This window comes from Lactuca sativa, chromosome 8, assembly GCF_002870075.4.
Source record: "Lactuca sativa cultivar Salinas chromosome 8, Lsat_Salinas_v11, whole genome shotgun sequence".
In the NCBI taxonomy this organism is placed as follows: Eukaryota; Viridiplantae; Streptophyta; class Magnoliopsida; order Asterales; family Asteraceae; genus Lactuca; species Lactuca sativa.
In genome coordinates, this window is record NC_056630.2 from 143,972,512 (window position 1) to 143,985,403 (window position 12,892).

Consider the following 12,892-nt stretch of genomic DNA (forward strand, 5'->3'; position numbering starts at 1 on the left):
CCATGAATCGTCTGAAGAACCTGAAACCAAAACAAAACTGTAAGCACAAAGCTTAGTGAGTTCCCACAAAATACCAACACACAACAGATAACATATATAACAAACAACGTGCATTCAGGTCCTTCAGCATGATTGGAATGCCCCACCGGCCTACAGCCCCTCTGGTATGCCCACAAAACCTTAAGTCTAACCAGAATGCCCAACCAGCCAACAATCTATCTGGTACACTCACAGAACCTTCAGCATGACTGGTACACCTCACCGGGCCTTTAGCCTTTCTGGAACGTTCTCTGGGCCTTCGGCCTAACTGATACGCCCTACTTACCTTCAATCTATCCGGGATGCCCTGGGTCTCTTGGACTTCAACACAAAGTAGGACCGCCTCAACCCAACCCCACACAACATGTCAATATGTACATATCCAAACACATATAAGCCCAGTAAATCATAACAATATATCAATATAAACATTTCTGGGTTTGTGGATTGACAACACAAAGCAGTGCAGTCTCAACCCACCCACACTACGACACCATATACACAGCTAAACATATAACCAGAACAAATAACAGGCAGCTCTAATAGATCACTAAGCATAACATCACCCTATCTATCAGGATACAGATCTAACAGATCACTACAATACTCAATCATGCAATAATCATGATCACAATCCAAAAGGGACGACCTTGATGCCTTCGACCCAAAAAACACAATGAGGAAAACTCACATTGCACTGTCAAACCGTAAAGATGATCCCTAACTGCTGGCTGCCAGATCCCCGAACCATCAATATCAAGACAACAACACTCAATCAACCGTTGATCCCATGAATAATCTCTGACTCCATATTCGCTATAACTCACGCGCTGTCAGATATCAAAATGACAACCCATCAACATCTAGCCACTGACTCACACTATGACTCCAATTTAGGGTAAAAGACCTTTTTACCCTTCCTCAAGCTTGGCCCAAACTAGATGACAAAAAGGCCCAAAATCCAAAATAAACATCTAAGGCTCAAATATGGCCTAATTTTCCAAATTGGGCCTAATTCCTTTCATGGGCCTTTACCAAAGAAGGCCTAACAAGCCCCACAATGAAATCTAGATGGCCCAGGTGACATCCCCATTTTCCACGGCCAGAAAAGACCGATTTTTTTATGCTTTGTTAAAAATCAGAGTACTTCTTTGCATAAAAATGTTGCGGAATTTGTTCCCGAAAAACACGATAAATACGTTATCAAAACATTTTCGAAGAAACGTATTTTATTCATTTTAAAACGTTTGGGATGTCAGCATCAATATAGAAACATAAGCATAAACAGAACTTACATTCATTTACACTAGTGATCTATATCTCCTTAATCTCTCAGTGTAATGTCACTTCATATTGACACATGTGATATAAATAAACTGCATGGGTCAGGTTGGGAAACCTGGTGAGTACATAGGGATTTTAATCCCACAATGTTATATCATATATATAATTTAGAACTCACAAAACATACAATTTCACCATATATGTGTAAGCAACTCTTATCCCACCCCGTCGATCCTCACAACGAGACTATCCATACTCTCAAACCTAAGATTAACCATTTTACCTAATCCATACTCTCAGATTAATGATGAATGGTTATGCCTAATTCATACTCTCGGACTAGGGACGAATGACTAATCTATACTCTCGGATTAATGACGAATGATTATGCCTAATCCATACTCTCGGACTAGGGACGAATGACTAATCCATACTCTCGGATTAATGACGAATGATTATGCCTAATCCATACTCTCGGACTAGGGAGGAATGACTATGTATTAATCCATACTCCCGGACTAAGGACAACTAACTATGTCTTAATCCATGCCCCCAGATTAATGATAGTTGACTATGTCCAATCCATACTCTCGGACTAGGGACAATTACTATGTCTAATCCATGCTCTCGGATAAATGACATATACTAAAGTTCTATTCTCTGGGTATAACTCACTTGTACTCGTAAGAAAATACTACCCAATATTCCTCATAATTAATTTAGGTTTACTCTTTATCCTAAATCAACATATATAATCAGGTATGTTCTTTAACACGTATTTCAGGCAACATCAATTAACTCGCACATAAACATATAATTAATACTTCAATCAATACTTGTATTAAAATCATTTTCATGAAAGGGACTATGCACTCACCTGGTAAGGTGGTGAGTTAGCACTTGGACAGCATTTCGTTATTCTTAAAATAATTATCCCTTGACGAACCCTAGTATCATTACCACTAGAGTTTAGTATAACGTTAACCGCGACTAATTAATAGTCTAGCTATTATTACTATTATATAAGCATTAAATAACGCTCAATATAACTCATAATACTAGCCCAAATAATTATTTTAAGGTCCTAATAATGTTACTATAATTAATTAGAAGCTATATTAAAAATAGCGTAGGCGTAGCTCACTTACAACGGGTTTTTCGCAAAAACCGGGCTTCGCTGGAGCAGTGTTCCCGAGCCGAAAGGCTCTTTTCTCGGGACTACGGGAGCCTCGGGGCTTCCTTCGGGTGCTAGGGGGTTTACCTAGGCTTTTAGGGGGGTTAGGGAGCTTAGAGAGAGAGAGAGAGTAGAGAGAGAAAGAAGGTTTGAGAGGTGTGAAGAAATGGCAAGACCCGGCCTCTATTTATAGGCTGAATTCCTGATGGACTCGCCGAGTTGGGGCATGTGGCAGCCTTCTGGTGGTGCCACGTGTCCAATTCTGGTGGTGCCACGTCACCCCCTATCGCGTATCAGCCTTCAAACTTAGAAAAGTAATAACTCTCTCATACGAGCTCCGTTTTCGACGTTCTTTTTTTCAACGCGTAGGTAAAATCAAGATCTACAACTTTCATTTAGACTCCGTCGGCTAATTCTCGACCATCTCAAATTTAACAGCAGGAGGCGTTTAGACTATTAAATGACCGTGAAGAATTCGTAACTCCTTCATACGGACTCCGTTTTTGTCTATATTTTTACCGTTGAGTTCCTATTAATGAGATCTTCAACTCTCATTTAGGTCACGTAAGCCAAAAACTGCTCAAACTAAAATTCGAGTTTCGGGTCGTGCGCTGCCAAGCCGAATCTTAGAAAAATCATAACTTCCTCATACGAAGTCAAATTTGGGCTTTCTTTTTATGGATGTTCTTGGTTTAATGTATACTACAACTTTGGTTTAGATTGATAAGGCTAAAAGTCGCTCCATCGTAAATTTACTATTTACGCTTCCCGGTGTCGTGCCGGTTTTGCCGTAAAACTTCGACGGGCCATAACTTCTTCGTTATAACTCGGATTTCGGCGTTCTTTATATGTACGGAAACCTTGAGACATATTCTAAAACTTGGTTAAGACTATTTATTATAAATAATATTTTGCCAAAAAATCATTTTCGACCCCTATTATCTCTAAATTGACTAGTCCGGATCTACGGGCGTTACAGCCCAACACTACCCAGCCTAAACCGAAGCCCAAACCGCAAAAAGGCCCAATTCTGCTGAGTACGCGGGGCGTACTCAACCTATACGCTCAATATACTGCTTGGGAGGCTTGTACGCTCAACGTACATGCTTATACGCCCAACGTACTCACTAGCCCAAAGCCAACGCACTTAATCCAATAAGACTTGGATCCAAACTCAGATCTGACTTCCCCAAGGTGGTTAATCACATAAAGTTGCCAACTTTATGTGCATGCATGACTAAATGGGGCTCTAGAGCTCAAAAGAGCTTAATACTTGACTTATTACATGCATGGACCCATAACCATCATAAATTTTGCACCTTTATGCCCAAGGAACCCATAAAACAACCAGATCTACAATTACAAGCTTCACAAATGACTTAAACACCCAATCATCAACTAAGAGGGGTCAAAATGACCAAAAATGAACCAAGAAGAAGATCTATGAAATTAAAAGGAAAGGTTGGGACTTTATACCTCCCAATTTACCAAAAGGAGGTGAAATTGTTGGATCTCAAAGCTTTCCTTTAAACAATAAGTCTTCAAGCTCCTCATTCATCTTCTAGATCCACCAAGTGAACACCAAATCCTCACCCAAGGCTCAAACACCCAACAATGGAGGCTAAAACTCGATTTTAGGGTTTCTGGGGATTTAGAGGCTAATAAGGAGGCCAACCCTAAGAAATAAGGATGTTTAAATAGGGTACACATGATCAAAAATTAGGGTTTAGACACCCCTCGTACGCCCAGTGTACTCCTTGTACGCCCAACGTACTCCTCGTATGCCCAACGTACGAGGCTGAACCTTCACGACCAAGACTACTGACTAAGCTAAGCCTACGCCAAAGTACGCAACACTTAAATGCCCTCGCATGAGTACGCTCTGCGTACCACCCATGTACGCCCTCGTACCAGGGTTTTTCCCAAAAACCCTAAATTCTTCCAATGGCCATAACTTCTTCATTCTAAGTCCGTTTCCGACGAACTTTATATCCACAGAAAGGTGGCAAGAAGCCCTACACTTCTAGCAACCCATCAAAACCTTAAAGTTCCCCGAACCATGCCCAAAATTCATAAAGGACCAAGATAACAAATTACAATTATGTAATTAGGCTCTGAAACACCATCGACCATTCGAATCACTTAGACTTTAACACCCTCATCAAAAAATGGCCAAAACATTTTTTCCCCAAGCTCCCAAACCTTATGATAACTGATGATCGGGCCGCAACCCTGAAATAATAAAGCGATTCGAAACCGGGTGTTACACATGGTTTCTTACTCAATCAAAATTGATTGCTCAGACTGACATTTCTCAGTCAGCACTTTCTGAATCAGAAACTATCAAACAGGGTCTTAGTATCTTATGTTTATTATATTTGTTTATATTTATTAAGGTCTCCCAAAGTGCATCCCAATTGAATTTATTTGTTTTTTTTTTGTTATACCTTCTCTCTAGATGTTAATTTTAGTCAATGTATTCATTTGTGTTTTATTATTTAGTTAGTTTTCACTAGAAACTTTTATTATAAGTGTAATATTTTACTCAATTGTATAATTTATATTACTATATTTATATTATTGATTCCTATTAAGGTTCAAAATTATATAAAAAAGATACATACGTATAATGTATATATAATAGTAAATCCATTACTCTCCTACTTATTGCTATATTACGACGTATATATTACTATATTCATATTATTGATTCCTAACGGTGGCACAATAATGGATTCGGCCCCCTTCTTCTATTGTTTGTGTTCCGCCCCTGTTGAATAGTATCGTCGGCGACGATCCTGCTAAATCCTAATTATTGTGCTTTTTCCCACCAACACCACTTTTTCTATCATACAACTGAATTTAATTGTTGAGTGTATATATATTTATGCATGATTCGGTTTTGTAGAACACTTTGACAAAAAAAAAAAAAATACAGTGTTCTTTGCAAAGAAATAGCAATTCACAAGTGCTAGTCGGACTGAAAGTTAGCTCCAACTATTATATAAGACGTTAATTTTTCATGAACCACATAATTAAATACTTCATTGTTAGCGGTGATATTTGTTTTATATAAGAAATATCATACAAGTTTAATTGCATTATGTATATTTTTATTACAACAATATTGTTTTAGATTTAAAAATTTCAAAAAAGATTTATCGGAAATTACTTCCTTCCTTTGCCGAAACCTCATTAAAACCATGAGACTGAGACGAATTACGCTTAGAAATCTCAAATTTCTCGCCATCACCCCACAACGCATACGCACCTTCTCCATGCACCTCTTCATCCCCAATCTCCAACTCTTCATCACTTAATCTAAGAGGCATAAAAGCCCTAATCCCAACACAAATCAAGCTAGTTACAACAACATTCCACCCCACCACAAATAATATTCCTAATAATTGAATCCACATCTGATTGAACCCAGCCCGTACCCGACCCATTTTCAACCCATAAACAAGCCCAACATAATGTTGCCACCCGTCTGTTATGTCGAAGAAAAGACGATTTAGCCTTGGCTCTGCAAAAATACCCGTCAGAATGCCACCTAGCGACCCCGCAACCGCATGAGTGTGGAAAACCGCCATGGTGTCATCGATTTGTTTTAATAGTGACACTTTCTTGTGTAACACCATCATTGTGAACCATGGCACGCTACCCGATAATATTCCCATTATTATTGCTGCCCAACCTTGCACCACTCCTGTGCAATAAATCGGTATCAGTACCAATATCAACTATAAAGTAACATATCTCTTCTGTATCATATCATAGGCAACTACCTGCGGCTGGGGTGATGCATACTAGACCGGTGATCATGCCTTGTGTGGCGCCAATAACCGATGGTTTTTCAAAGAAGACGATATCGAGCATGAGCCACGTCAGCAAGCTTGTGGCAGCACACACGTGCGTGTTAAGCACCGCTAGAGATGCATCCCTACTTGCCATGTAAGGATCGCCTCCGTTGAACCCAGTCCACCCCATCCATAGTAGGCCCGCCCCTAGAAGCATTAACAATATGTTGTTGGGTGGAAACCTCTCCCGATCCTTACTTTCCCTTGGTCCCACCTATAATACCACATCGTAAAATCTCAGAACATTCGCTACAACAAAGCAATCAAATTTGTAGTTGATTGAATATGAAGTTATATACATATATACCCAATACGCGGCAGTGAAACCAGCAACTCCAGAAGAAAGATGAATGACATAACCACCGGAATAATCAATAATACCTTTCTTGGCCAACCATCCATCAGGACACCATATACTATACGCACCAACAGTATAGGAACACGTCAGCCAAACCGGAACAAACAACATCCACGCATAAAAATTCATCCGCCCCAACAAAGCTCCGGCGATCAAAATCAACGTGATCGCCGCAAAAACAAACTGAAAAAAGATCATCGTCGCATTTGGCAACTTCCCGGAAAATGCTCTTTCGACTAAGTAGCTAGCACGCAGTGACGCGACGCTTGGTCTTCCTAAAAAAGGTAGAAACTTTTCTGAACCAAAAGACATCTGGTACCCCCACCCGACCCAACATACTAAGACGGCGGCGAAGGCGAAAAGGGCCATGAAACATGAGTTTACAGCCCATTTCTTTTTCACGATGCTGCCGTATAATATGACTAACCCTGGTACGCTTTGGAGGCCGACCATCGTGGCGGCGGTCATTTGCCATGCGTTGTCGCCTTTGCTCATCCATTCCGGGCTCGAATCATGCGGAATGAGATTTGGTGGAAGCTTGAACGACATATTCTTTGAATTTTAGATTTGAGAATCAGAGTTATGTGTTTCGGATTCTAGAGAATATATAGTTCTGAAAAAAAGTGAATTTACTATAGTGCCTCTGTGTGGTGTGTGTTTTGGATGTTGATATGGGTAAAAGAGTAGGGGTGAAAATGGAAATTGGAAGAGCAAGAAAAGCGATAGGAGATATGATGATTTGGGTGTGAGTTGTTCGGTTGTTTGCATTTGATGAGAACGGAGACGCCAAAGCCCGAAAGATGTGGATGTATTCATTTGTCAATTGTAGGCTAAGAAATCAATGAATCTTTGATGCCCTTTGTATAAAATATTGTTTGATGGAAACAAATAAGATACTAATGTTTCTTAAATATGTTAAAACGGTATATTGTGGAGTTTTCCGTTGACATAGGGATCCTTAGTGGAATCTCTAGTTTTATGATTATGCCATCACATTAAACGTTGCTAAAGATGCATCAACAAACGGCCGACAAAACTCCTTAACATAGGGATCGATATTCGATCGATAGCTGGGATATCCACTTTCATGTCAATACATTAAAGATTCCTAAATATGCGACATGAAACTTTTGTTACACTTTAAACAGAAACAAACCACATGCGTCTTGAAGTTTAAACTGAAAACAAGGCATCATATCATATCATACAAACCAAAACGCAAATCAGACATGAACCATCTCACAAGACTCATATTGGTTGACCTTTGGGGACAATTTGGTCCTTGAGCCACATGTAAATAGGGATCATGGCATAGTAACCACCAGCCATCACACCCACAAGAAACCGGGCTAGGAACACAAGCGGGTTCACCGGCTTCCTCAACTCCTCTACTTTGGGGCCCAGCTGCAACCGATTACAGAACTATTTTCAGTGCTATAATTTGGTAGATTTTTCAAAGTTTACAAATTTATTTTACCAATCTATCCGATATAATTACAATTCCTTTCCAATATAGGAGTAGTAAAATATTGCATCTTTTGGTCCAAAAATGAAACCTTTTTGCATAAATTGGCATTACCTGCAACGGTGAATTCCCTGATACGGGTTTGACTCCGGTAACAGAGCAGCCGATGATAAGACCGTGGCGGCGGACCCCACGATACCATTTTGGGCCAATCCTCGTGATCTTAACATCTTTGAATCCAGCCTTTTCAAACCACTCGATGTACTCTTCCTCCTTTGGAAACAGCATAAACATGTCTGCAAAGAAACGAGACAACCAATAGGTTGGATATACAGGCCCGATTATACATGCCTTTCCTCCTATCTTTAGAACCCTGTATGCTTCTTTGATGCCTCGTTGTGGGTCAGGCCAGTACTCAATGCTGCAATCAAATAAGAACAAAGTCATTTGGAAGGAATGGAACTGAATGGAATGGAATTCAATATCGTTCCTTTGTTGTTTTCTGTTTGATTTGTGAATATATGAAAGAAATTGGAATGTAAATTATGTTAAAACCAAGAATTTGTTTGTGTTTAATGATGAAAATTTTGGTCTTTTAATAAAAATGTGTAAATTACATTTTTGGTCCTTGAGTATTAGTTGATTTTTGCAATTTTAGTTTTTAGAAGTTTTCTCTTGTAATTTTGATCCTTATTTAAGGTTTTTGTAACGATTTTGGTCCATTTTCCAAGTAAAATGACTATAATTTTGGGACTAAATTTACAAAATCAACTATACTTGGGACCAAAACTAAACATTTTACTCAGGGGACCAACAACTTTACAAGAACCTTAAATAAGGACCAAAATTGACAAAGAAAACTTTTGGGGACCAAAATTGCAAGAGAAAACTTTTTGGAATGAAAATTGCAAAAACCATCTACACCCAAGTGCTAAAATCATATTTCACTCTTGAAAAAAAATGAAATTTGGCACTCAATAGTGACCATCCACCTTTAGGAATAATAAAATCCCTCAAACATGGATTTTGAAGGAATCTCCACCATATGTTTGGCAATCAAATAAGCTACATGTCATGGAATGGAATTCAAGATTCCATTTCTTTCGAAATCCGGCAAAATCCGAGAACCAAACACTCCTTTAAGTTTCAATCACTTTCCATTGTTTTATGTGTTTGTAAAATTATGATTATTTAAAGAAGTAAGAGATAAAATAATAGTATAAGAATAATTTCGCTTTACCCTTTGCTAGTATCAAATTGATTATTGGATCCATAAATAACCAAATAATCTAGGCAAAATGATCCAAAATGGCAACCAATAACACAAAATTTAATCATTAGGTCATTGAAGTTGTAATTGTACCCAATTGACTTGCAAATTTTTTTTTGGTTCTATTAAATAATTGTTATCGGTGATAGCCGGTTACCAACCCACATGGAGTCCATGTCATCGATTGTGTCCACGTAATCAATGGTATCATAAAATTAAAAAGAAAAGTTTGTTGGTCAGTTCGATACAATTATATAAGTTTAGTGATTTAAAAAGCAAATAAAATGTTATTGGTTGCCATTTATGATATTTTCATACAAAATATTTAAGAAAAAAAAAAAAAAACACCATTTATATAACCAAAATCTTCGATTTTGCCTCAACTTACTTGTCTTGAAAATATTCAGACCATCTATAAGACAATTAAGATACTTTCAACGAGAATTTTTCATTTTATTCTAACTTCATTTTTAAACCCACATAACCATTTCTAAGACTTATATATATATATATATATATATATATATATATATATATATATATATATATATATATATATATATATATATATATATATATATATATATATATATATATATAGTGGATTGTTTGGGAAAAGAGATAATATAATTTTTAATATCTTTGAATATATAATGCTTAAATTGTTAAGTCTTATAAATAGTTATATAGGTTTAACAATAAAGTTAATAGAAAGCAGAAAATTCTCGTTGAAAAAGATTTTAATTGTCTTATGGTTGGTCTGAATAATTTTAAGACAAGTAAGTTAAAGCAAAATCGAAGATTTTGGATATATAAATGGTATTTATAAGTTTTTTAATGTTTTCTATGAAAATATTATAAAGCAACCAATAACATTTTATTTTCTTTTTAAGTCATATCCAATTGACCAACAAACTTTTCTTGTTGGTTCTATTATACCATCGATCGATTAGGTGACATGGACTCTATGTAGTTGGTAACGGGCTATCATCCGTATAAATGGTATAATAGAACAAAAAATAAGTTTGCCTGTCAATTGGGTGCAATTAAAACTTAGGTGATCTAATGAGGAAAAATTAATTGGGTGCAATTAAAACTTAGGTGATCTAATGGGGAAAAAATTTATGTTATTGGTTGCCATTTAAATCATTTTCCCAATAATTTATGCAGAAGTAGGTTAAAAAATGAGTACGGGAACTTTATATAAAAAGAAGATAAATTTTGAGAAAATACACCTTCCAGCGGATATATATCTATCTGCATAATCTGTTTCGAAAGGAAGATCCTCAGCATCCCCCTCAATGATCTTGCATTCCTTCAATGGCTCCTTTTGCTTCGCTTTAGCAAGCTGATGTGGCGATTGATCCAAAACTGTAACATTTTTAGCATCAACATGTTTCACAATACCCAAAGTTGTGAAGCCGGTCCCACCACCGACATCCACCACTATCATATCACGGCTATTGAGATCAGCAGGTTCCAAGGCTTCGTCTCTCATGTCTTCGGTATAATGACCCGGGTTGAACACATTATCATATGCAATTGAAAGAAACCTATAAAACCAAAACGCCTCTTTTTTGTGTTGGATGAACCGAGGCTGTGAAGCTGGCCTTGGTACAGACACACTGCACTTGGGTACAACTAACCTCTTACTTATGCCTCTCAAATTCGAATTCCCACTAGCCAGATTAATTTTCAGGAAAGACTTTCTACCATGCAAATCTGACCTGTTAAACTCTAATCCGTTTGGGTATACTCTTCCTCTTATATTTGCGATATTCTCAGCTCCATGCAGCATTGAAGAAGCCATTATTGCTCAACAAACAAAAAAAAAAACAGATAAGGAAAACTTGTGATTTTATGCTCAAACCACCAATTTCAAGATTTGAACGAGGCCCTGGAATCAAAAACTTGTAAATTTGAGTTCATATTCACAAATTTGACGAATTTAACAAAAAACCAGATGGAAAAACTAGTAATTTCGAGTTTAAAATAAAAAAGACTCAAGATCTACACAATACCCAGGTGGGAAATTGATTAAAACCCTGATCTTGTAAGGGGTTTAATTCAAGTTAGTTGCATTCAGAACGGGATATTTGGGTTCGTGACAATTTGAAGAAATTTAAGAAAAGGGACTTAGCAGTTGAGTTAAATCACGATTGATGATGAATGATCGAAAACAATTGATGACTGAAAAAAAAAAAAAAAAAAAAAAAAAAAAAAAAAAAAAAAAAAAGAACTCGTGGTGAGGAGAGTGGGAAGTTGTAGTCGGTGTTGAAGAGGAACAGAAGTATACAGTCGCAGAACTGGTGAATGGTGATAAGGCTATGGGTCAGTATGGAGTATGGACAGGGGAAATAATGCAGCAGGAAGGGTTGAGGTGGACTGTGGGGGGAAGTGTGCCCAGTATTTAAATTCGCGGGAGAAACACGTACAATGTGGAAAATTATGATTTTTTGTTTGGACAAGCTGTCCAAAACTTTTATTTTGTGTCAAAATAATGGATTTATCATTTTTTTTTCTTATTTGTTTTTCTAATTTTATTATTTTCATTAAAAATCAAAAAAAAAACATTATGCCTAAAATCCCCACCCACCATACCATTTCCCTCATTAGTCACCATAGAATCTATCTCTCTCATTGTCTTTACAGTCCACCATAAACCACCACCTCCACTGTCGGAACTCACCGTCACTATCGGAATCCAACACCTTCACTACTGGAAATCACTGTCACTTTCAGAATCCACCATCTCCGCTATCGGAAATCACCGTAACTACCATAAAAAAAATTGTCATTGTCGGAATCCACTACCTAGCCCTGTGAAGATATGAAAGACCATTACCACCATCGTCCTTCTCCAATTATCTATCTCACCGTCAATTTGAAACCCTCACCGCCGATCTATCTCTCTTAACTTCGATCTGAAAGCCCTCTACATCGGAATGGTAGAAATCACCACAACCACCGTCGAGCTATCTATATCGCCTTCTGTCTTAAACCCTTTATGTAGAAAAGGTGCAGATCTACTCGTCTTCGCCTAAAGTCCAAATCTATGTCGTTAGTGTTCAAGTCTATGTCGGAAGCCATCGTTGTAAGTTCAAATCTACGTCGGAAACCATTGCCATCACCACAGCTCAACGTCGTCTCCACCACCTTCGTCATTGGAGTTCAAATCTACGTTAAGAACTCCGACAGCGCTGTAAGTGGTTAGGGTTTCTGGTGGTGGTCTGACGAACAAAAGAAGGGTGGCGTCGGCGGTGGTTCTTTGATGGTTTTCAGATCGATGAATCGCTAGGTGGTAGTGGTTTTTTATATTTTTCTGGTGGAGTTCTGATGTAGGTTGGTGGTCAGATCTATGTCGTTGGTGGTGGTTTGGATGGTCCGACGAAAAGGGGCATCTCCGGTGAATAGGGTAATCCGACAGACTGAGGTGGTCCGA

The 12,892-nt window shown here is 37.9% G+C and overlaps 2 protein-coding genes across 2 annotated transcripts; both read right to left on the minus strand.

Annotated features, from left to right (window-relative positions):
- Window positions 1-5,655: 5,655 nt before the first annotated feature.
- LOC111890224 (ammonium transporter 2 member 5) lies at window positions 5,656-7,617 on the minus strand. The gene is made up of 3 exons (XM_023886383.3): window positions 6,665-7,617; window positions 6,286-6,571; window positions 5,656-6,206 (listed from the first exon to the last, which is right to left on the minus strand). The coding sequence occupies exons 1-3, from the start codon at window positions 7,262-7,264 to the stop codon at window positions 5,656-5,658; spliced, it is 1,437 nt and encodes a 478-aa protein (XP_023742151.1). The 5' UTR covers window positions 7,265-7,617.
- A 138-nt stretch (window positions 7,618-7,755) lies between these two features.
- Window positions 7,756-11,669, minus strand: LOC111890210 (2-methyl-6-phytyl-1,4-hydroquinone methyltransferase, chloroplastic). The gene is made up of 3 exons (XM_023886364.3): window positions 10,686-11,669; window positions 8,295-8,601; window positions 7,756-8,119 (listed from the first exon to the last, which is right to left on the minus strand). Exons 1-3 carry the CDS (start codon window positions 11,258-11,260, stop codon window positions 7,964-7,966), a joined length of 1,038 nt encoding a protein of 345 aa, XP_023742132.1. The 5' UTR covers window positions 11,261-11,669; the 3' UTR covers window positions 7,756-7,963.
- Window positions 11,670-12,892: the final 1,223 nt, after the last annotated feature.